The 22,926-nt window shown below is 42.5% G+C and overlaps 4 protein-coding genes across 4 annotated transcripts; all 4 read right to left on the reverse strand.

Moving 5' to 3' along the window:
- Nucleotides 1–2,133: 2,133 nt before the first annotated feature.
- On the reverse strand, nucleotides 2,134–3,239 carry LOC119770011. Its single transcript, XM_038264043.1, has 3 exons — nucleotides 2,838–3,239; nucleotides 2,265–2,775; nucleotides 2,134–2,207 (listed from the first exon to the last, which is right to left on the reverse strand). Exons 1-3 carry the CDS (start codon nucleotides 3,237–3,239, stop codon nucleotides 2,134–2,136), a joined length of 987 nt encoding a protein of 328 aa, XP_038119971.1.
- A 172-nt stretch (nucleotides 3,240–3,411) lies between these two features.
- On the reverse strand, nucleotides 3,412–5,011 carry LOC119766868. The gene is made up of 2 exons (XM_038253123.1): nucleotides 4,543–5,011; nucleotides 3,412–3,760 (listed from the first exon to the last, which is right to left on the reverse strand). The coding sequence occupies exons 1-2, from the start codon at nucleotides 4,987–4,989 to the stop codon at nucleotides 3,437–3,439; spliced, it is 771 nt and encodes a 256-aa protein (XP_038109051.1). The 5' UTR covers nucleotides 4,990–5,011; the 3' UTR covers nucleotides 3,412–3,436.
- LOC119770014 lies at nucleotides 4,990–5,469 on the reverse strand. Its single transcript, XM_038264053.1, has one exon. It carries the CDS (start codon nucleotides 5,467–5,469, stop codon nucleotides 4,990–4,992), a length of 480 nt encoding a protein of 159 aa, XP_038119981.1.
- A 35-nt stretch (nucleotides 5,470–5,504) lies between these two features.
- Nucleotides 5,505–7,043, reverse strand: LOC119770017. The gene is made up of 2 exons (XM_038264062.1): nucleotides 6,605–7,043; nucleotides 5,505–6,490 (listed from the first exon to the last, which is right to left on the reverse strand). The coding sequence occupies exons 1-2, from the start codon at nucleotides 7,041–7,043 to the stop codon at nucleotides 5,505–5,507; spliced, it is 1,425 nt and encodes a 474-aa protein (XP_038119990.1).
- Between the last annotated feature and the right edge of the window lie 15,883 nt (nucleotides 7,044–22,926).

A 22,926-nucleotide genomic window follows, 5' to 3' on the forward strand; every position in this document is an offset into this window, starting at 1 on the left:
AAACCGAATAAAGACCAGAAGTGCAATCTCTGAACAGAATTTTACCATTGGAATTTACTTTTGAATTATTCCAAGATTGGTGTTTGGCATTAAAATCACCGATGATCAAAAATCGAGATCTATGCCGGGTTAGTTTATTCAAATCCCCTTTGAAATAATTTTTATTTTCCCCAGTGCATTGGAATGGCAAATATGCAGCTGCAATCATAATTTTCCCAAAAGAAGTTTTAAGTTCAATGCCCAAACTTTCAATAACTTTTAACTTAAAGTCACGTAACGTGCTATAAGTCATACTACGGTGGATAACTATTGCAACTCCACCGCCATTTCGATTCATTCGGTTATTAGTTATAACTTTATAATCTGGATCACTTTTCAAATAAGTGCCAGTTTTTAAAAATGTTTCGGTTATAACAGCAACATGCCTGCCCAGTACCTGCCCAATTTCAGAAAGATTGGTAGAGGATTTAAAATTCGTGGATGAACCCGAAACGACGTTAGCATAAGAAATGCCATTGTTGTTACCTAACTTTTCCACGGTAGGGGTATTTCTAGAATTGTTCGAGTGAGACAGCACGAACGTTTGATTTAAAGATGCAGGTACAACCTGACTTTGAGAAAATTTCGGTTTGGATTTCGGCTGATGCTTAGCACGAGAATCCAAAACCTTTTTTCTGATGGGGCAATCCCAGAAATTTGATTTGTGATTTCCACCACAATTTGCACATTTAAATTGGGTGACTTCTTTCACGGGACAATTTTCCTTGTCGTGAGAAGAATCCCCGCAAACCATGCATTTTGGAACCATGGCGCAATGATCAGTACCGTGACCGAATGCCTGGCAACGCCGGCACTGGGTCAGATTCTGGCCATTGCCGCCATGTTTCTTAAAATGCTCCCACTTTACCCGTACATGGAACAAAAACTGAACTTTGTCCAAAAGTTTCAAATTGTTGATTTCATTTCTGTTGAAATGAATCAGATAAAATTGTGAAGTCAAACCAAAGCGAGAAATATTCCCGTTTGATTTTTTCTTCATTGGTATTACTTGGGATGGGGCAAAGCCAAGCAACACCTTAAGTTCGTTTTTGATCTCATCCACCGACAAGTCGTTGGAGAGACCTTTCAAGACCGCCTTGAATGGCCGAGCATTCTTGGTCTCATACGTGTAGAAATTGTGTTTGTGGCTTTTCAAATAACCAACAAAAGTTTGGTGATCTTGTAAAGATTCCGTCAACAAGCGACATTCTCCTCTTCGACCAAGCTGGAACGAAACCTTCAAATTGCAAGTTTCCTTGCAATTCTTCAGTTGCGTTCGAAAGCTGGCCAAATCGGAGACGGAAGTCACTACAATTGGCGGAGCCTTTACTCGTTTCTCGACGGCAGAAGGCTCAGTACGAGGAGAAGGTTCCTTGTCATCAGTTTCGGATAAAACACCGAAACTGTTTGTCAATGGAATTGGAGGATTGACCTCACATTCAGAATCAGAATCAGACCTCAGAAGAGGCTGTTTTCTTTTTCTGTTTCCGTTAGCCGGTTTAGCGTTCAAACGCTTCACCGACGTAACGACCAAATCTTCAGAAGATTTGCGTTTACCTTTGTTTTGACGCATTTGCAAGCAAAGTTCTCTTAAAAAGATGGCTTCGTTTGTAAAATACAACAAAATTTCAGGTGGGGTTAGTCTTGAAAAGACTGTTTAGAATTTTGGAAAATAACTCAGGTAGTCTTTAAAAAGACTGTGAATTTTGTTTTGAAATAACTCTGAGCTTAGGTAGTAAAAAATACCGCAGCTCTAGTGTCCGTTCACCACCAAGGTTCGCAAGACACTGAACGCAACAACCGATACGTACACGGAATAGGAGCGCTAGTTTATTGTAAACTTATGGTACATTCGTTTAAAGAGCCGGTGCGGCACTGAGTGACGCACTCGTCGGTGCCAGTTTTGGTTCAATCGAACGTCATTTGTCAGTGTGCGTGGAACTCGCATGAAACTGAAAAATATATTGAAAAGCACTAGAGTTTCTGTTTGTGATTGGGTCTTCGAACTCGTGGACTGTAATGCTGCTCGTCGTAGTTGCTACGCGCTGAGCGCGCGCTTTTTTCTCTCTCGTTCTCTCTCTCCACAACTCTCCGCTAACGGCGCGCGTTTCTCGAGGGGTTCGTCGATGGGTTTGGCTGGGCGATCGTAGCAGGCTTGGGGCTGGACACTGCGCAAATTTTCACTTTACTTCAAAACTTCAAACAATTCGGTAGCAAGACCGAACATCCTCCCGCCGGCGAAGCGGCAACTCTAGACTCGATCGGAAGCGGAGAAATCTTCGAGATGGGGCGCCGGAAGCTTGAATCTGCAGCCTTCAAGTCCACAACCCTCACTGCTCCGTCCTCCCCTGGGTGAGTTTTGATGATCACGGCGAGCTTCCAGGTTTGTGGCGGCAAATTGTCCTCCCGCAAGAGAACGACCATGCCTTCCTTCACGTTCGGGGTCCGGGTGGACCACTTCGCTCGATTCTGCAGCTGGGTGAGGTACTCGGTGGACCAACGCTTCCAGAAGTGGTCTCGCATGGCCTGTAGGTGCTTCCAGCGGCACCTCAAGTTTCGATTGTCGTCGTGCATTGGCTCCGGGACTGCAGTCAGCTCTCTGCCGATGAGGAAATGGCCGGGGGTTATGGCAGTCGGTTCCGTTGGGTCACTGCTGTGAGCGAAAAGCGGCCGAGAGTTTAAGATCGCCTCCACCTGCGTCAAGACGGTGGCGTATTCTTCGAAGCTGAGTGGCGTCTTTCCAAGAACTCGTTTGAGGTGAGTTTTGACACTCTTTACTCCGGCCTCCCAGTATCCACCAAAGTTTGGGGCTCTTGGCGGAATGAAGTTCCATTCGATTTCTCGTGGCAGAACTCATTTATCTCTTTCAGCGTTTGTTTCTCCTTGAAGAGCCGCACCAGTTCCTTCAAGTCCTTGTTAGCGCCAACGAAATTCAGACCGTTGTCGGACAGCATTCGGCAGGGGTATCCTCTGCGGCTCGTGAAGCGACGAAGTGCGGCCAGAAAGGCCTCCGAGGTCAGGTCGGAAACCAGCTCTAGGTGGATGGCCCTCGTCGTCATACAGATGAACACGGAGATGTAGGCCTTCACAACGGCGGGACGCCGAATTCCGTACTTGATGTACACCGGTCCAGCGAAGTCTACTCCGGTAGACTTGAACGGTGCCGACGGGACAACTCGGCACTCTGGCAGATTTCCCATCAGCTGGTGCGATTCACTCGGGTTGAAACGAAAGCACGTCACGCACCTGCGCGTGACTTCTCGTACAGCGGATTTACCGTTGATCAGCCAGAACCGCTGGCGGACGGCCGCGAGCAACCCAGATGGGCCCACGTGAAGATGCTCCTTGTGGAGTGCTCGGATGAGGCTGGTCACGATGGGATGCTTGTGAGGTAGGATCATCGGATGCTTGGTCTCGTCAATAGGTTTGATTTTTGTATTCTCCCACCAACTCGAATCACGCCGTCCTCGATGAATGGATTGAGCGACTGAACCTGCTTGCAAGGGTCACCTCGCTCCATCCGCTTGAAGTCGCTTCCAATTGAGCTGGTATGCTGCGCCAAGCGGACCAACGCCTTGAGGGACCGCCGAAGCTCTCCAATCGTCAGATGGTCCGACACGACTCTGTTGTCCTTGCGGCGGCAGTTGTCTACGAACCGGAGCACGAAGCCAAACACCCTCTGGAGTTTTCGAAAGCTGCTGATTTTGGTAAGAACGGGGAAGTCTTCCAACGTTAGCGATAAAAGTGGTGCACTGGCTACGACGGGTTTGAGCTCGGGGATTTCTTCGTCTGGCAACTCAGGTGGGCTCTCGGCTTGGTAGTTTGGTTGGCCTAGTAAAACTAGTCCGTGCCTCCAGAGATTGTCCTTCTTCAGCTCTCTGGCCGGCTTTCCTCGGGAAACAATGTCTGCAGGGTTCTCCTTCGATCTGACGTACTTCCACGTGAACTGGTTGGTTAGGGCGACGATGTCGGCAACTCGATTCTTGACAAAGGATCCTGACAGCTGGTGTAGGTCCTTTTTCAACCAGACAAGGACAATCTGGCTGTCAGACCAGAGGACGATGTCGTCGAAATCCATCTTCACTGCTTCGATTACCTTCACCATCAGTTCCGCCAGAAGCTTCGCGGTACAAAGTTCCAGTTTCGGGATGGTGATCTCCGGTGTAGGTGCGTTCCGGGATTTGCTGCACAGATCAAACCGAGTGGGTCGAAGATCCTGGCAACCGTCGACAAAATCAGCCGCTTTGTGGTTGGAAAATCGTCGAAGGATGTGTCCATGCTTGAGCGAAACAGAAACTGGTCGGTTTCGGGTTCCCACAGTAACCCCAACGTCTTCACGGTTTGATTGACGCTAGAGTGCAGTATCTCCGCTCGTTTCTCCCACTCGTCCTTGGGCACCAAATCCAGTAGCTGCTGCGAGTTTGAACACCACTTATGAATGGGAAACCCACCTTTGCTGAGGATTCCCCTGAGCTCGTCGATAGCTTGTGCAGCCTCTTCCAACGTCTCGAATCCACACAGACAATCGTCCACGTAGAAACTCTCTTTCAGTAATTTAGCGCCGATGGGAAACTCCTTCTGTTCGTCTTCTGCCAGCTGGACCAGAGTGCGAGTAGCCAGGAAGGGTGCCGACGCCGTTCCGTACGTGACCGTGCTCAGACCATACACCTTGAGTGGGTCAGTGGGCTTCTCTCGCCAGAAGATTCGTTGGAAGCTCGAGTGGTCTGGGTCGATGCGAATTTGCCGATACATCTTGGAGAGATCGGAACTGAGAACATACGGACAGAGGCGGAAGCGCAGTAGGATGGCGAACAGACTGTCTTGAACCGGGGGACCAACCATCAGCAGATCGTTCAACGATGTTCCAGACGAAGACTTGGCGGACGCGTCAAATACCACACGCAGTTTGGTCGAGGTGCTCGACGGTCGCAATACCGCGTGGTGCGGCATTTAGTAGGCCTTGGTCCCAGGTTTGTCCTTAGTCTCATCCACCAGCTCACAGTGACCCAACTCTTCGTATTCCCGCAGGAACTTCGAATACTCGTGCTTGAGCTCGGGATCCTTTTCCAACCGCCGTTCCAGGAACAAGAATCGTCGCAATGCCATTGAACGACTCTCACCCAACTCAACCACACCTTCTTTGAACGGCAGACCAACGACGTAACGCCCAGTGACGTCCCGCTTGTGGGAACGCTGGTAGAACTCTTCACATGACTCTTCTTCGGACGACAGGGTAGGACTGTCGGGGACCTGCTCCATCTTCCAGAACTGCTGGACCGCACTGTTGAGATCTTCGAGCGAGAGAACGTTGCAGCTCAACGTTTGGACAGTGGAGAACCCCTTCGAGCGAGCCCCCACTATCACCCAGCCAAATTGTGTCTCCCGCAGCTCCGGAAATCCAGGACCAAGTTTGCGTTTGCCACTCTTCATGGCACTCCAGAAGAGTTTGGCCCCCAGAAGGAGGTCTACCTAGGTAGATCCAGCTTCGCGGCAAAGCCAGCACGAATGGTGCTAACCTGCGAGGCGCAGTCCAGGAGGATGCGACACTGATGCTCTACGCCGCTGTTGTCCACTACCTGCGCGATGGCTGTCATCAGGAACACCTGGGAGTCTTGAGGCTGGTTGCAAACACACGACGTTGCGGATGATCCACTTGGTAGCGGCTCCACGGACTCGGGCTTTGGTGACACGTTCGGCTTCGACTCCTCCTGCTTGGGCGCCGACTGGGCGTGTGACGATCTGGCTGGCTGAGCGTTCTCGAAGTGCAGCAACGTGTGGTGGCGCTTCTCACACTTTCTGCAGGAGTTCTTCGACCTGCACTCTTTGGCGCTGTGCCCCTTCTGCAGGCAGTTGAAACACAGCCGGTGCGCCTTCAACTTTTCGGTTCTCTGGTTGGTTGATAGCTTGGCGAAATTGGGGCAACTGAAGTTAATGTGATCGCCGGCGCAGAAGTCGCACTGCGTGGATGCCTTCTCTGCTGTCGTGACCGCGTGTGACTTGTACGACGTCGTTTTTGGCGCCGCAGTAGGTTTTGTTTGTGGACTCTTAGTTGACGCACTTGCAGCCTCGCACCGCTCCAACACGTTGCACTGCACCTTGAGGTAAGCCACGGTGTCCTCGTAGGTTGGCAACTCACCGCGAGCGAGCGTCGACTCCCAATTCTTGCGCGTTCCCTTTTCCAGGGCATCCGACAGTAGATTTACTACCATCAACTCCGACACTCCGGTCAGCTCTTGACCGTGGTACTCGAGGTTCGCGACGTGCCGCGTGCACTCGTCCAGTAGCTCTTTCAGCTCCTTGTACGACTCCTTGGTCATCTTCTTGAGACTGAGGAGGCCACGGATATGGGTATCCACGATGATCCGCAAGTTCTCGTATTGCTCCTCCAGCATGTTCCATGCGTGCTCGTAGTTGTTGTCGTTGATTGTCTTCGCGTCGATGAAGCCGGCAGCTGAACCAACGAGAGCCTTGTCGAGGTGGTACTACTTGATTGCGTCGGAGTCTCGCGATCGGCTCATCAGGTCGAGAAACATGGACTTAAATTTCGGCCAATTCTCGTACTTGCCGTCGAAGCTCGGCATCGGAACTTTCAGCGGCTGCTGCTGAAAGACGACTTTCTCTTCTTGCCGGGCCGGAGCTGCTTGCGCCAGGGACACGGTCTCCAGGACGGTCAGCACCACCGCGTAGTGCTCCTCGAATTTGTTGCAGTTGTCCATGTGGTCCTGCACCTGCTCATCATCGACCAGATCCAGTATCTGGTCGTGGTAGAAGTGCCACTCCGAGTAGTAGTTGTTGAGCTGCTTCTGGAACACGAGCAGCTGCGCTGGGGTTAGGTTTCCGATCGTGTCGACGGTTTTCTTGGTGTTGGTCACCTTCGCCATCGCTTGGCCACGCTTCCGGACAAGCAACTTCACTTTGTTCGCCACCTCATCGTCCTCTTTGTTTTTGGCGCTTTTTGTGCTCTTCACGCTCTTTGCGCTTGCCGCGCTCGAAACCACCGACATTGCTCAATTGAAGAATACCACCAAGAAGAAAACGAACGCAATCTGGTTGCTGTTCACCACCACACTTTGAGCAATGCCGGGACCACTTTTCATTTGCTGGGCTGTAGCCGCTTTTCCTTTCGCAGGAACCACTTTTTTGCACTTTTTCTCACAAGACGCTTCAAGTAGCCATCTTGTTTTCACTCGGTCGAAAGCTTTCAGGCCGCCATCTTTGTTTGCAATTTTGTCCTCACTTTTTCACCACGGCTTCCGCCGGATTCCGGAAGATTTCCGTCCAACCCGTGCTCGCGGAACTTATCCGGTTCGGAACGGACCAAATGTTTGTGATTGGGTCTTCGAACTCGTGGACTGTAATGCTGCTCGTCGTAGTTGCTACGCGCTGAGCGCGCGCTTTTTTCTCTCTCGTTCTCTCTCTCCACAACTCTCCGCTAACGGCGCGCGTTTCTCGAGGGGTTCGTCGATGGGTTTGGCTGGGCGATCGTAGCAGGCTTGGGGCTGGACACTGCGCAAATTTTCACTTTACTTCAAAACTTCAAACAATTCGGTAGCAAGACCGAACAGTTTCAGTTCCAAGATGGCGGTGAAACTCGTGCGGCACTAGCGCGAGTTTCTTCAAACAAACACTTTGACAGCTCTGAGTGCGGCACTCAGTGCGAAACTAGCCCTCAAACGAACGTACCATTATAGAAACAGACCCCCAAAATTCGTTTTAAATACTGAGATATTCCACAAAAACCAAAAAAAAACTTCGTGCATTTTTGTCATTTTCCACATGAAAGAAGTTTCAAACTTGTCGTGCTATCTTGACACAGCCTGAAATTTGATGTAAGTGCGACAATTGGGTACTAAAGCCCTATGTAAATTTTTATGAACAACTGTAAAAAACACGATAAAAAACCATTTGTGATCACTTTTTTTCAATTTTAATGCAAAAAAATATTGACAAGACAACATTTTGTCGATGGCTCAAGTATGGTCCCCTTGGAACGGGCTGTCAAGTAGGACCTTTCCTGTCAAGAAGGACCGTGAAGTTAATGTTTTAACTGGTGGATCAATTCTCAAATTTAGTTCTCGGCTTATCAGTCCCAGTAGCAAGTAAAACGAAAATTTTGTTTTTTTTTATATATAATATCATTTTCAAGGGTTTTTTGCCTTCCTCACGTTACTGAGGAAAGGCTATAAAATCACTCGAAAAATGAACTTCTCAATTAGACCTCCTAGACCCACCTTCATGTATACCTATCGACTCAGAATCAAATTCTGAGCAAATGTCTGTGTGTGGTGGGATGTTGATCAAAAATTTGTCACTCGATTATCTCGACATTGGCTGAACCGATTTTGTCCGTTTTGGCGTCATTCGATCCGTCTTCGGGTCCCATAAGTCGCTATTAAAAATTATGCAGTTTAGTTAAGTACTTCAAAAGTTATGCTAAAAAAAAATTTTAGCAAATGTCCGGAAGATTGTAAAAAGGGTGGTTTTTGTAAGAAAACCCGTCATGCTATACATTTTCAGAAAGGTATTTAAAAGACCTTTCCAACGCGTCCAAGACATTGAGATCTGACATTTCTATCAAAAGTTATAAGCACTTAACTGCCCATAATTGAAAATTCGGCTATTATGCCAAATCAAGTATTCCGAGAAAAACGCGTTTAAGTGTTTGTCACAAAATCTCCGTCAATGCAATTTCCCATAAGAGTGGCATATTAGCCGTTTGGTTTTTCGGATCGGCAGCCGAGTCTTAACACTATTTCAGTGAAATTCAAGTTCCAGGAGATGTGTTGGAACATCCTCTACCGCCTGGTGCTGATATCTCGTTATTGCCAAAAGTGGATATTAGCCGTTTTTTCAATGGTGGGCAGTTAAGTGTTATTTATACGCTTTTTGGAGGCCGGATCTCAGATATGTTGATAAAAACGTTGTCCAGATCTCTCATGCGAGTTATCATTGGATAGGTATCCAAAAGAGTCCAAAACATTGAAGATCTGACAACCCTATCAAAAGTTATAAGCACTTAAGTATAATTTACGCCCTTTTTCGAGGCCGGATCTCAGATATTTTGATGAAAATGCTGTCCGGATCTCTCATGCGACCTATCGTAGGATGGGTATTCAAAAGACCTTTCCTACGCGTCCAAAACATTGAAGATCTGACAACCCTATAAAAAGTTATAAGCACTTAAGTGTTATTTACGCACTTTTTGCATTATGGATAGTACCCTTTAAATGTGAGGAAGGCGCCAACCACCTAAGGGTGGATTAAGTAGCGTTTTTTTAAATTGAATTAAAAATCCGTTGTCGTTGTACTCAGAAAAATAAGCTTTATCGTTATGACCAATAATATCACAAATTTAAACTTCATTTTAGGACCCAATTGGCCAAAGGGATTTCAGGTCAGAAAACGTTTGACACAGATACGAGCTCGACTACCGACGTACGACGTACGACAAAACAGCACGACAGCGATAAATAATTGTAAAGAGAGGTTTGGATTATCTTTACTTGAAGGCTTCCATCATTGTCATGATTTTTCGTTCAAAGATATAAATTTTGCGTCGCTTTCATTATTTTGACAAAATTCCTCCAACAAGTTGTTTAGAATAGTGCCCTACACATGCTGATTCCTTTTGGTAACGATTATCCCATTCCTTGAAAATTTATGGAAATCGTCATTAATCAATGACTGCCAAGTAGGACGTCAATGACTGTGCCACAAAATTTTATAAATTTTGAAGCACATTTGATTTAGATCAAAAATTCTTTCAGTGGCTTCAAGAAGGTAACAACCGGCACATGCTGATTCCTTTTGGTGCTGAAATTCGTTAAATTGAATTTAATACAGAATCTATATATCTCGGGTGAGTTTTCAAAAAGCCGTAAGAGCCACTGTGACCTCTGACACTAATTTTCGTTTTTCTCGAAAATGAAACAAAATTTCATTTTTTTCAAGTATGGGGCACTTGAAGGACGTGTAGATGAACAATCTCGAGCATGATTGATATTGGTTTTTCATAAGTAGGTCAAATATCGATGCAAAAAGTACTTTGTTTACCAATGGCTCTTACGGCATTTTGAAAACTAATCCGAGATATATAAAAAAATTTCGACGGTTTTGTTCGAACGCGAATCAGTTCAATACGGAGCGTCGGATTGAGGTGCTTTTTGTTGCGTTAGGTTCGTGTAAGCCCAAGGAAGGTTTATATGCTAAAAAATTTCCACTTTGGCCACTCTTGGAGCGATTCCGGAGCATCTGCAGATTGTATGGAAAAATGTACGTAAACTCAAATTTTGATCACAGGAGGCTGAATTAGCAAAAAAGCAAAAAACGTCAAAAAACGAAAAAAAAAAAGCAGAACGAAGTTTGTCGGGTAAGGCTTGTATTTTATAATGATGATGATCAATTTTCTTCGAAAAAAGCAAAAAACGTCAAAAAACGAAAAAAAAAAGCAGAACGAAGTTTGTCGGGTAAGGCTTGTATTTTATAATGATGATGATCAATTTTCTTCGAAAATGATCAACGGCTTCACCTCAAGCTAAGAACCAGATTATCCGTTTGACGCAGTGATGGACGCAGAACTTTGCGGCTGTCATCATAGCCTGCCTGTCATCGACCATTGAACATAGTATGCTCTGTAGATTGTTCAACTGACAGATCACAGAAAAATCGAACTGGCGCAAAGTGCTGCGTCCACCACTGCGTCAAACGAATAATCTTGTTCTCACCTTTACCGTTTCAAACCTGTGGACACCTAGTTTCGAGTAGAAATCACTCAATAGAGAAACGCCAAGACAATGCTGAAGCTCGAACAAGTTATTTGTTTTGTATGATTGACCTGAAAACCGAAATTACAGCACACCACAATGGTCCTGAATAACAAAACCGTGCGTCGTCGCTAGAAAACCGCTTAACAATGTCGAAAAATATTGATATTTTGAATTTTGACGTCGTACGGTTGCACGGACGACAAACGATGGACGGACTCAGCAAGGTGTACAAAAGTACCGCGAAAATGTGATCTTTTTGTACTTTGATTTTGAGTCTAAACAAATAGATTTTTTAATTCATTATTGTTTTGTGTATTGTTTTCGAACGTTTCCAACTAAGAAGAGATCCTGCCAAACAAAGCTTTCTGCTGAATGGTTTTCTGCTGAACGTCTTATTCGGCCCAATGAGTTATTCTGCCATTTGTACTATTCCGCTCAACGACATTCTGCCAAACGACTTATTCGGCCTAACGAGTTATTCTGCCATTTGTACCATTCCGCCTAATGACATTCTGCCAATTGATTTTCTGCCGAACAAGCTTTTCTGCCAAACGTATTTTCTGCCGAATGACCCATTCCGCCGATTGTTTTTCTGCCGTTCGGCTTTCCGCCGAATGTCATTCTGCCGAATAATTTTCTGCCGAATGGCCCAGTCCCGCTGTTGAATCAGCGGCAAAAAGTTGCAGAGAATACAACACCTCCAGGCTTCAGCCAGCAACCGAGGAAAAACCAACCAGCATCAACAGATGAAGGCAGTAGTAACCTGTTTTCACCACAAGAACTTTTGAACATTTTCATCGAGATGACAACAACACTGCGTGGTTGCAAAACTCGCCAGGAACAAGTAAGAACTCTTGGCTGCAGATTTGGAACCACTCGAACAGATCCTGCTACTGGCGACGCCAAAGCAGGAAAATCCACGTCCGTGTATGCTGGTAGTGTTTTGCGACGATTTGGTTGGTGCCTCGTCGTCGCTTGCTGCCGCATTTTTACAAACTCAGCACGTTTTGGGCAGCTTCGATTCTTGGTAGAATGGTCGCCACCGCAATTGAAGCATTTCGCTTCGATGTTCTCGTTGATTGTTTCGCAAGCTTGAGTTTTGTGCTCACCTCCGCAGGTTGCACAACGACTCTTGATAAAACAGTTCCTTCCACCATGCCCAAACTGCAAACAGTTCGAACACTGTGTCACGTCACGGTGTACTGGACGATAACGTTCCCAAGTCACGATGATGTTGAAAATTGCCCGAACTGCTTTCAGCTCAGACGGATCGTCATGGCTGTAGTATTCAATCTTGGTGTCGTTCAGGAAATCCCGAACGTAGTTGTAATCCTTTCTGGTAGGTAGCAGAATTTTGAGTCCATCAGCACACAAGCGAATGAAAGCTCGTAAAGCACCAGATTTGATAAACCCGGTCAGCCACTTTCGCACCGAATCCGATGACGATGTTTTCACAAAAATGGGTGGCAACTTTTCCCGTCGTTCAAATTCTTCCTTCTCGCTCACGTCCACAAGAAGGGTAGCGAACTGGTTTCCAGACAATTTTTGAGCGTCCTTGCTCAAACTTCCCGGCTTTGCAGGTAGCGCTTCGGCATTTTTTAGCTTCTTCAAATCTACCGATCCTGCTGGTGAGGACCGCCTCTTTTTCTTGCCATGAGGCATTTTTGCACTTTTTAAGCACTTTTCAGGAGCTAATATCCAGGAGTACCTCACTGATTGGTGGTCCACAAATGAAATGAAATCTTTGTATTAAACTATCTTAAAACTAAACAAACGTGTCGAGCTCCTGTGGTCTAATGGTTACAGGTTTCGCTTTACGAGCGGAAGATCGTGGTTTCAAACCCACATGGCTTGGCACATCCTTTCCCCTGTACTCTTCACATGTATAAGGACCAACTGTTCTCTGTATAATTGCCCTACAGAGCTCCACGGCCCGATCGCAAAAAGTGCTTTGAAGGGACGAGTTTTCCAGAAACCAGAACTTAAGGGCTAGCTGGGTATAAGTAAACGTAAAATGTGCACTTCGGTTCTAGCGATACATTTGGACAGTACAGAATGGAAAAGGCAGAGCCAAAGAGGATTGAAAAAACATTCAAACCTCTTCGGTGGCGAAGTTACGGCAGTGGATCGCTCGACACAGTCGCTCAACAATAGCGTGTGTGCGTGTCCCATCTGCCTAATAGCAGAAGAAGCCTTTGTGATTCTATAAATAGAATTGCAAGTCCGCAATAGATCTAATTCCTGGTCGCAGTGGATAGTGGCATCAAACAAAAAAAAAAACGTGTTTTGGAATATCACATATAATCCTGAAATAGGCAATTTCATTTAAACCTGCCTGCATAATATGGAACGTTTTCTCTATTCCACTACAAAAATCCATTCAATTTTCTAACTCTTTGACTAAAGCGTCGCAGGTTTGAAGAAGTTACTTAAAAAATGTATATAATCAGTAATTTTGACAGCAAATATTGAAAAAAAAACCTCAATAATATTTGTACTCAGGATTGAACCAGGAACCTCGTGGTTAAAAGACGGAGACAACAACCGCCAGGCCATCCCGAAGTTGTGAATGATGGCTGACAAACCTCAATCAAAACAATGTCGCCTCCGGTTTACTTGGATCAACCATATGTTGAGTTGCATCCTTGGTATACAGTTTGGGTGCACCGGTGGTGCACCAAGGTGCTTTCGGTACAGTTGCTATGGTGTGACAATAAACAATTCGGTTTGGTTTCTAGAGTGACACGAACACTGCACCACGGCGCACCAGATCTTGGTGCTCAGTGAAGCCTTAATTTGACTTTTTGGCAGAAGTGGCTACCACCTGGAGTGGCCGGAGGCTCTGCTTAAAACATGATTCAGATCCCAAAATTGTATTATCCGTTCTTTTCTAGCAAAATTCTGGCAGGATTCTAGCAGGAATTCCTGCCATATCATTCTAGCAAAATTCTTACAGAATTCTAGCAGGATCGTCTGTCAGAATAGTTCTAGCAGCATTCTAGCAGAATTCTTACAGAACCGGTTGGTTTCGTAGGCTTCTGCTAGAACTGGTTATTGCATTTGAGCTAGAATTCTCAAAGAATTCTTAAGAAAATCTAGCAGGATGATGGCAGCGTTCTAGTAAGAACATTTTCGCTCTGTAAGATTTCTCTAAGAATCCTGCGAGAACGCCGTGACTGGGAAGTGGACGCTGGATCAGGTTGCGTCAGACGTGTCCAGTTCTAGCAGAGTCCGTTCGTCGCGAAGATGTTCCGGGACGTCGAGTAGTATGTCTCGGGAGTTTGAGTGCCACTTTCGCAACGAGAATCCGCCAGATTCCATCAGATCGACAATTTCGGCGACTAGCTCTTTTCCTTCAGCGACCGTGTGCGCACCTGCCAACATGTCGTCAACGTAGAAGTCACGTTAGAGGACCTTGGCAGCGGATGGGTGCGTCTTTTCTCCGATTTCACCGAGTTTTTGCAAGCACTTGGTCGCTAAATACGGCGCAGACGCCGTTCCGTACGTGTGAGTGATCAACTAGTACGTGTGGGTTCGTCCACATTGTCTCTCTAAGCAATCATCTGCAGTCGTCTGGCTGGACGTCTGGCTGGACGCGAATCATACGGTACATCTTGGCGATGTCAGCGACGATGGCAACAGCGTGGAGTCGAAAGCGTAGCGCAATGTCCAGTAAATCGTCCTGCACAACTGGTCCCACCATGAGCGCATCGTTCAGAGCAGAGCAACTCCGGTAGACGTGCGACACGAAGCATCAAACACCACGCGGAGCTTCGTAGTGGTGCTGACCGGCCTCAAGACGCATTGGTGTGGTAGGTAAGGGGTCGTGCATAAACCACGTGGCCTTCTTAGGGGGGGGAGGCGGTCCGGCCATGGGGGTCGACGGCTGACCACGTGGCCTTTCAAAAAAAATCTTTTATGAATACAAAGAGACGAGTTGTTCCTTTTAATTCCGCTATATATTTTTAGTATCTTGACAGATACGTATTTCGTCTACTACTTGCAGACTTCATCAGTGTTCTGTTCTCTGTTCGTCTAACATTAAAAAATAACCAGTCACGAAAAACGATACTTAATTTGAGATTCACCAAAAAATTGGATGAATATTTTGGTCTAACAGATATTCCTTACTTACTCCATGGGATACATAATTCGGATAGTTATATTACATAACATTTCATAAAATACACGTAGTGTTTGGTTGGAAAGTTAAAATAACTCGCCACCCTGCCGTGTAGCATAAATTCATACATACCATACCAATCAGCATAGCGCACCAGGTACGCGTGCTGTAGCAAGAAGACGCTTCCATTTTTCTCGGTCTTGTGCTGCTACTCTCCAATTTCCCAGGTTACTGATCTTCCGGATATCACTATTCACTTGATCTCCCCACCGTGCGCGCGGTTTCCCTGCTCTCCTGCCTGTACCGCCAGCTGGTTCAGCGCGGTCAAATAGCAGTTTGACGGGCTGGCCCTCGTCTATTCGGGCGACATGGCCGGCCCACCTGAGCCTCCCGATCTTCGCCTGGGTGGCGATGGTCGGTTCTTCAAGAAACGCGTGCAGTTCGTGGTTCATGCGTCTTCGCCACACTCCGTCAGACACCTGCACTCCACCGTAGATCGTTCGTAGCACCTTCCGTTCGAAAACTCCAAGGGCACGTTCGTCCTCCTGCCGCATCGTCCAGGTCTCGTGGCCTCTATGGACTACCGGTCTAATCAGTGTTCTGTACATCGTCAGCTTCGTGCGGCGTTGCACTCGATTCGATGTGAGGGTCTTTCGTAATACGTAGTAAGCACGATTCCTAGCAAAAATACGAGTCCGGATCTCTTTGCTGGCGTCGTTGTCGGCGGTTACCAGCGATCCAAAGTACACGAACTCGCTCACCTCCTCCAACTCATCATCATCCACAGCTAGAGGGGTGAGACTTGGGGGGGTGACTACCTTCGAGCCCTTTCCTCTCATGTACTTTGTCTTCGTCGTATTCATGCCAAGCCCTACACGCCTTGCTTGTACCTTCAGTCGGGTGTAGATATCTTTCACCGTCTCCAAGTTTCTTGCCACAATGTCGATGTCATCGGCAAAAGCAAGCAACTGGTAGGACTTGTTCATAATCGTGCCACTCGTGTCAATGCCCGCTCTTCGAATGATGCCCTCAAGGACGATGTTGAACAGCGCACAGGATAAGCCATCACCTTGAGGCAGCCCTCGGCGTGATCCAAAGGGTTCCGCTAAATCCCCCGAAACACGCACGTGGCACATCACATCATCCAAGGTAGCCTTGATCAGCCGAGTCAGTTTATCCCGAAATCCGTTCTCGTGCATGATCTGCCATAGCTGCTCGCGGTCGACTGTATCATAGGCCGCCTTGAAATCGATGAAGATGTGATGTGTGGGCAAGTTGTACTCACGACATTTCTCAAGGATCTGTCGGAGACAAAATATTTGGTCCGTGGTGGCGCGCGCGCCGGTGAAGCCCACTTGGTAGGGCCCCACGAACCTCCTTGCATGGGGTGACAGCTGGCGGCAGAGGATCTGGGAGAGGTATGTTTTTTTAATTTATATTTATTCAGATATTCTCTTCCATGTACATTTATTCAGTTAAAATAATATTGAGTGTCCAATCACAATCGATGACTTTTCACCTCAATTTTAAATACTAGCAACTATCATATATTCATGAAATATTGTAGCTTTCGCTATTCAGTGATTTCAAATGTAGGAGGTCCTACATGTACAAAAGGGAAAAGGGATACCTTAAAACTAACTTATAAACTATATAAAGAGCGGATCAATGCAGCTGAAGACTGCAATGATTTTTGTCGTAATGCATCAATTATGTTATTGGACATGAAGTTCACTGGTGCTGAACCAGGGAGGAAGTTTCAGAATCATTTTCAGAATTTTGTTCTGGATCCTCTGAAGTTTTTTCTTCCTGGTTAAGCAACAGCTTGTCCAGATCGGCACAGCATAAAGCATGGCAGGTCTGAAAATTTGTTTATAAATTAACAGTTTATTCTTGAGACAAAGTCTAGAATTCCTGTTTATAAGGGGATACAAACATTTAATATATTTGTTACATTTAACCTGGATACTTTCAATGTGATCCTTGTAAGTAAGGTTTTTGTCAAAAGCAAGTCCAAGATATTTCACTTGATCCTCCCACTTTAAATTTACCTCATTCATCTTTATAATGTGATGACTTTTTGGCTTAAGAAAATCAGCCCTTGGTTTGTGAGGGAAAATAATAAGTTGAGTTTTTGCAGCATTTGGAGTAATTTTCCATTCTTTCAAATAGAATTGAAAATATCCAAGCTTTTTTGTAATCTTCTTGTAATGACACGAAGGCTTCTACCTTTGGCGGAGATGCTTGTATCATCAGCAAAAAGCGATTTCTGACATCCTGGGTGCAAATCAGGCAAGTCAGAAGTAAAAATATTGTATAAAATTGGACCCACAATGCTTCCTTGAGGGACGCCGGCACATACAGGTAGTTGATCAGATTTGCTATTCTGATAACATACCTGCAAAGTACGATCCGTCAAATAACTTTCAATAACTTTTAACTTAAAGTCACGTAACGTGCTATAAGTCATACTACGGTGGATAACTATTGCAACTCCACCGCCATTTCGATTCATTCTGTTATTGGTTATAACTTTATAATCTGGATCACTTTTCAAATAAGTACCAGTTTTTAAAAATGTTTCGGTTAAAACAGCAACATGCACGTTATGAACTCGTAAAAAGTTGAAAAATTCATTTTCTTTCGCTTTTAAAGAGCGAGCATTAAAATTCATAATATTGATGGAATTACTTAGATCCATGATTAAACTTCAGGGTAAGAACAACATCATTCGCAAATTTTAATCCAAACTGGATAGCTTCCATCATGGATGTAGCATTACTCATTGTTTGAATCAAACCAAACAGTGAGTTTTGCAAAAAAGTTATTTTTTCAAACGTAACATCGCCGAGATCAGAAGATCCCAAAGCGTTGTCAACCGAAAAATTTTCAGATTGAATTTGAGGTACCTGGCCAATTTCTGGAAGAATGGCATTGTTCATCGAGCATTCGTTGGAGAAGGTTGTCTGATTCAACATGACTCGTCGCGTCCCGGCGCAAAACGCTGGCAATATCGCCCTACCTGCGGCTCAAGCAGGCAAAAAAGTGGGAATTTCCAAAAGGGAAGGTTGAAGCCTCAACTGATGGCCAAAAACCGGGGATTTCCAAGAGGAAGGTGCTTTTGGAAGTGACATCGAGCAGCAAAAAGACGAAAAAGAGCGACGGTACTGTACCGATGGACGAGGAGGAGGAGAACTCTTCGTCGCACGAGGAGCAGCTATTGAAGAACAACAAGTTTGCTGGACTGCCTGACGAGGACCAGGTAGCGAAAGCAAAGGAGAATGAACTGAAACAGCGAAAGGAGAAACTGCCTCCTTTTTATGTACGGCAATCAGCAGCAACGATCGACTTTCGAGCGGGGCTGGTTGAACTCATCAAGTCTGGGAAAGTCCAAGGCAACATTCGTCTGTGTCAGGACGGATTTAAGGTGCTGGTGCAATCCAGGCAGCACTATCAACTGGTCAAGGATTACTTGACCGAAAACGAGGCGGATTACTTCACCCATGATGTCGCCATGGATAAGCCGTCCAAAATCGTCGTCAGATGTCTGTACGACATGCCAGTGGAGGAATTAGCTGCCGAGCTAAAAGTTTTGAAACTGGATGTGTTGGCCGTGCACAAAATGAGCCGATGCAACAAAGACATCAAGTACCGTGACCAGCTCTACCTGCTGCATTTGGCTAAGGGATCGACGACCCTTCCTGAGCTGAAGGCAATCCGAGCGGTTTTCAACATTATCGTGTCGTGGGAGCGATACCGACCAGTGCACCGTGACGTCACACAATGCTTCAACTGCCTGAGTTTCGGGCACGGAGGTAAGAACTGCCACCTAAAGCGTCGTTGCGCCAAATGTGGTACCGATGCGCACATCACATCCCAGTGCATCCAGGATTCGCTGGTTAAGTGCCTCAACTGCAACGGTGAGCACTCGTCAACCGACCGGAAGTGCCCCAAGAGAGCTGAGTTTGTGAAAATTCGGCAGCAAGCATCGACGAAGAATCAGCCTCAGCGTCGTAGAACTCCTCCAGCCCTGGTGGAGCAAAATTTTCCACCTCTCCAACCGCGACGCCAGGTCCCGAACTTGGCACCGTTGCCGTTGGATCCCAGGAAGAGAGCTGAGATGAATCAACCGCGGCCGGGTTTCAGCCAGGAGCCGAGACCGTCACCACCGGGCTTCAGCCAGGAGCCAAGACCAACCCAAGAACCAGTAGTTGAGGAAAATGGTAACGATCTTTACACCTCAACCGAACAATATTTTCAAACAGATGTCCGCTGCACTGCGTGGATGCAAAACCAAGACCCAGCAGATTGAAGTGCTGACCTCGTTCGTCATCCAGTATGGATCGTAGGTCCCTCAAGCTGCTGAATTGGAACGCTTGCTCCATTAGGAGGAAGAATTTAGAGCTGGTGGATTTTCTTCGCGAGAAGGAGATCGACGTAGCTGCCATCACGGAAACTCATCTGAAGCCCGGTGAAAAAGTTTATCTGCAAAACTACAAGATCGCGACGCAGCTTGACAGGACCACTTCTGGAGGAGGAGGTGTGCTTGTCGCTGTTCATCGTGATCTCAAGCCACACCGGCTGCCACACTTCAAGCTGGACATCATCGAGGCCGTTGGGGTGGAAATTCCCACTTCGGTTGGCCCAGTACTCTTCATTGCTGCATACTGCCCACGTCAGGTGAATGCCAGAGATGGTTCAGCAGCAAAACTGAAGAGCGATATCCAGAAGCTGACACGGCGGAGTGCAAAGTACATCATCGCTGGTGACCTCAACGTGAAGCATGAAGTTTGGGGCAACAGCAGGAGGAATCGGAACGGAGTGATTCTGCACAACGATCTGCAAAACGGATACTACAACGTTGTGAGTCCGGATCGTCCAACGAGGGTGGCTCGGTCTGGGAATCACTCAATCATCGACTTCTTCATCACCAATATGGCTGAGAACGTGGCTCATCCTGAGGTGTTTGAAGAGTTGAGTTCTGATCACTATCCGGTGGTTGTGGAGGTTGGAGCTTCCGTTACTCCACAGCGGCAAACCAACCCGGAAAGATTACCACAACGTTGACTGGCAGCAGTTTCAGCAAGTGGTGGACAGCAACATCGACTATGATCAACACCCTGAAACTTCTGCTGATATTGATCGTTCGCTGGAGGTGATCCAGCAGGCTATCAACCAAGCAGAGGCTGCCAACGTTCGGGAGGTTCCTGTTAATTTTAAGGGTGCCTACAGAGTGGACGCTACAAGCGATGCTACAAGCGACGCGACTAATTTGACAGACCAAGCGACGCGACAACGCGCGACTGGATTTTTGCCCCAGAGTGGACGCGACTAGAAGCGACTCCAAGCAACGCGATTAAAAGAAGCAATTTCGATGCAAACATAATATCTTTTGATGTTAAATGCAGTATTTGTTGTGCTCTAGTTCCAGAAATGGTTCTCCAAAATAATTTGGTGGCCACTGGCCACTCCAGAACCGATACTGAATGTCCCCCGGGGAACCACCGAAGAGGCCAATATCTGATCAGAGCAAAACTTGTCATTATTGGAATCTTTTTTTTTCATTTTGGAAGGACATCTCAGACATGAACAACCTAAATAATTGAATAGCCACTGGCCACTTTGGAACCGGTTCTGAATGTCCCCCAGGAAACCACTGATATGACCAGTATCTGATCAGAGCAAAACCTGTCAAAATTGGTATTGAAATTCTTTATTTTAGAAGAACATCTCAGAAAAAAAATATTTTGGAAGAACATTCTGAAAATTTAGATTGACCTGGCCACTCCGGAACCGAATTTAAGAATTTAAGAATTTAAGAATTTAAGAATTTAAGAATTTAAGAATTTAAGAATTTAAGAATTTAAGAATTTAAGAATTTAAGAATTTAAATTTAAAATTTAAGAATTTAAGAATTTAAGAATTTAAGAATTTAAGAATTTAAAATTTAAATTTAAATTTAAAATTTAAATTTAAATTTAAATTTAAGAATTTAAAATTTAAGAATTTAAATTTAAGAATTTAAAATTTAAAATTTAAATTTAAATTTAAAATTTAAATTTAAGAATTTAAGAATTTAAAATTTAAATTTAAAATTTAAATTTAAGAATTTAAAATTTAAATTTAAGAATTTAAAATTTAAGAATTTAAATTTAAGAATTTAAGAATTTAAATTTAAATTTAAGAATTTAAGAATTTAAATTTAAGAATTTAAATTTAAAATTTAAGAATTTAAGAATTTAAATTTAAAATTTAAAATTTAAGAATTTAAAATTTAAAATTTAAATTTAAATTTAAAATTTAAAATTTAAATTTAAGAATTTAAAATTTAAAATTTAAATTTAAATTTAAGAATTTAAAATTTAAGAATTTAAAATTTAAAATTTAAGAATTTAAAATTTAAGAATTTAAATTTAAGAATTTAAGAATTTAAAATTTAAATTTAAGAATTTAAAATTTAAAATTTAAGAATTTAAAATTTAAATTTAAAATTTAAATTTAAGAATTTAAAATTTAAATTTAAGAATTTAAGAATTTAAATTTAAGAATTTAAGAATTTAAAATTTAAATTTAAAATTTAAAATTTAAGAATTTAAAATTTAAAATTTAAGAATTTAAATTTAAGAATTTAAAATTTAAATTTAAATTTAAGAATTTAAATTTAAAATTTAAAATTTAAGAATTTAAAATTTAAGAATTTAAGAATTTAAAATTTAAGAATTTAAGAATTTAAGAATTTAAATTTAAAATTTAAGAATTTAAGAATTTAAAATTTAAGAATTTAAGAATTTAAATTTAAATTTAAGAATTTAAGAATTTAAAATTTAAGAATTTAAATTTAAGAATTTAAGAATTTAAATTTAAATTTAAGAATTTAAATTTAAAATTTAAGAATTTAAATTTAAGAATTTAAAATTTAAGAATTTAAAATTTAAATTTAAATTTAAGAATTTAAATTTAAAATTTAAGAATTTAAGAATTTAAGAATTTAAGAATTTAAGAATTTAAAATTTAAATTTAAGAATTTAAATTTAAATTTAAAATTTAAAATTTAAATTTAAAATTTAAGAATTTAAGAATTTAAATTTAAATTTAAAATTTAAGAATTTAAATTTAAATTTAAGAATTTAAATTTAAGAATTTAAGAATTTAAATTTAAATTTAAATTTAAAATTTAAAAATTTAAAATTTAAATTTAAGAATTTAAGAATTTAAAATTTAAAATTTAAGAATTTAAGAATTTAAGAATTTAAAATTTAAATTTAAGAATTTAAAATTTAAAATTTAAAATTTAAAATTTAAGAATTTAAATTTAAATTTAATTTAAGAATTTAAAATTTAAAATTTAAAATTTAAAATTTAAATTTAAAATTTAAGAATTTAAATTTAAGAATTTAAATTTAAAATTTAAGAATTTAAGAATTTAAATTTAAATTTAAGAATTTAAAATTTAAATTTAAATTTAAGAATTTAAGAATTTAAATTTAAGAATTTAAAAATTTAAGAATTTAAATTTAAAATTTAAATTTAAATTTAAGAATTTAAGAATTTAAGAATTTAAATTTAAATTTAAGAATTTAAAATTTAAATTTAAGAATTTAAATTTAAAATTTAAATTTAAGAATTTAAATTTAAATTTAAATTTAAAATTTAAGAATTTAAATTTAAGAATTTAAGAATTTAAGAATTTAAAATTTAAATTTAAATTTAAATTTAAGAATTTAAATTTAAGAATTTAAATTTAAGAATTTAAAATTTAAGAATTTAAATTTAAATTTAAAAATTTAAATTTAAGAATTTAAAATTTAAGAATTTAAATTTAAAATTTAAAATTTAAGAATTTAAATTTAAATTTAAGAATTTAAAATTTAAATTTAAGAATTTAAAATTTAAAATTTAAATTTAAGAATTTAAAATTTAAGAATTTAAAATTTAAGAATTTAAATTTAAAATTTAAAATTTAAGAATTTAAGAATTTAAGAATTTAAGAATTTAAAT

This window comes from Culex quinquefasciatus, chromosome 1 (assembly GCF_015732765.1).
Source record: "Culex quinquefasciatus strain JHB chromosome 1, VPISU_Cqui_1.0_pri_paternal, whole genome shotgun sequence".
Classification (NCBI taxonomy): Eukaryota; Metazoa; Arthropoda; class Insecta; order Diptera; family Culicidae; genus Culex; species Culex quinquefasciatus.

What these genes read in the sequence shown, in the direction of transcription:
- LOC119770017 (XM_038264062.1), bottom strand. Translation starts at nt 7,043, where the DNA reads ATGTCGGTGGTTTCGAGCGCGGCAAGCGCAAAGAGCGTGAAGAGCACA. An exon ending in TCCGATGCCGAGCTTCGACG is followed by an intron (nt 6,491 to 6,604) that starts GCAAGTACGAGA and finishes TCGTTGGTTCAG; the next exon opens with CTGCCGGCTTCATCGACGCG.
- LOC119766868 (XM_038253123.1), bottom strand. Translation starts at nt 4,989, where the DNA reads ATGCCGCACCACGCGGTATTGCGACCGTCGAGCACCTCGACCAAACTG. An exon ending in GTCTGTGTGGATTCGAGACG is followed by an intron (nt 3,761 to 4,542) that starts TTGGAAGAGGCT and finishes ACGTTGGAAGAC; the next exon opens with TTCCCCGTTCTTACCAAAAT.
- LOC119770014 (XM_038264053.1), bottom strand. Translation starts at nt 5,469, where the DNA reads ATGAAGAGTGGCAAACGCAAACTTGGTCCTGGATTTCCGGAGCTGCGG.
- LOC119770011 (XM_038264043.1), bottom strand. Translation starts at nt 3,239, where the DNA reads ATGGGAAATCTGCCAGAGTGCCGAGTTGTCCCGTCGGCACCGTTCAAG. An exon ending in GCCAAGAGCCCCAAACTTTG is followed by an intron (nt 2,776 to 2,837) that starts GTGGATACTGGG and finishes GTTCTTGGAAAG; the next exon opens with ACGCCACTCAGCTTCGAAGA. An exon ending in CGCTTCGCCGGCGGGAGGAT is followed by an intron (nt 2,208 to 2,264) that starts GTTCGGTCTTGC and finishes AAATTTGCGCAG; the next exon opens with TGTCCAGCCCCAAGCCTGCT.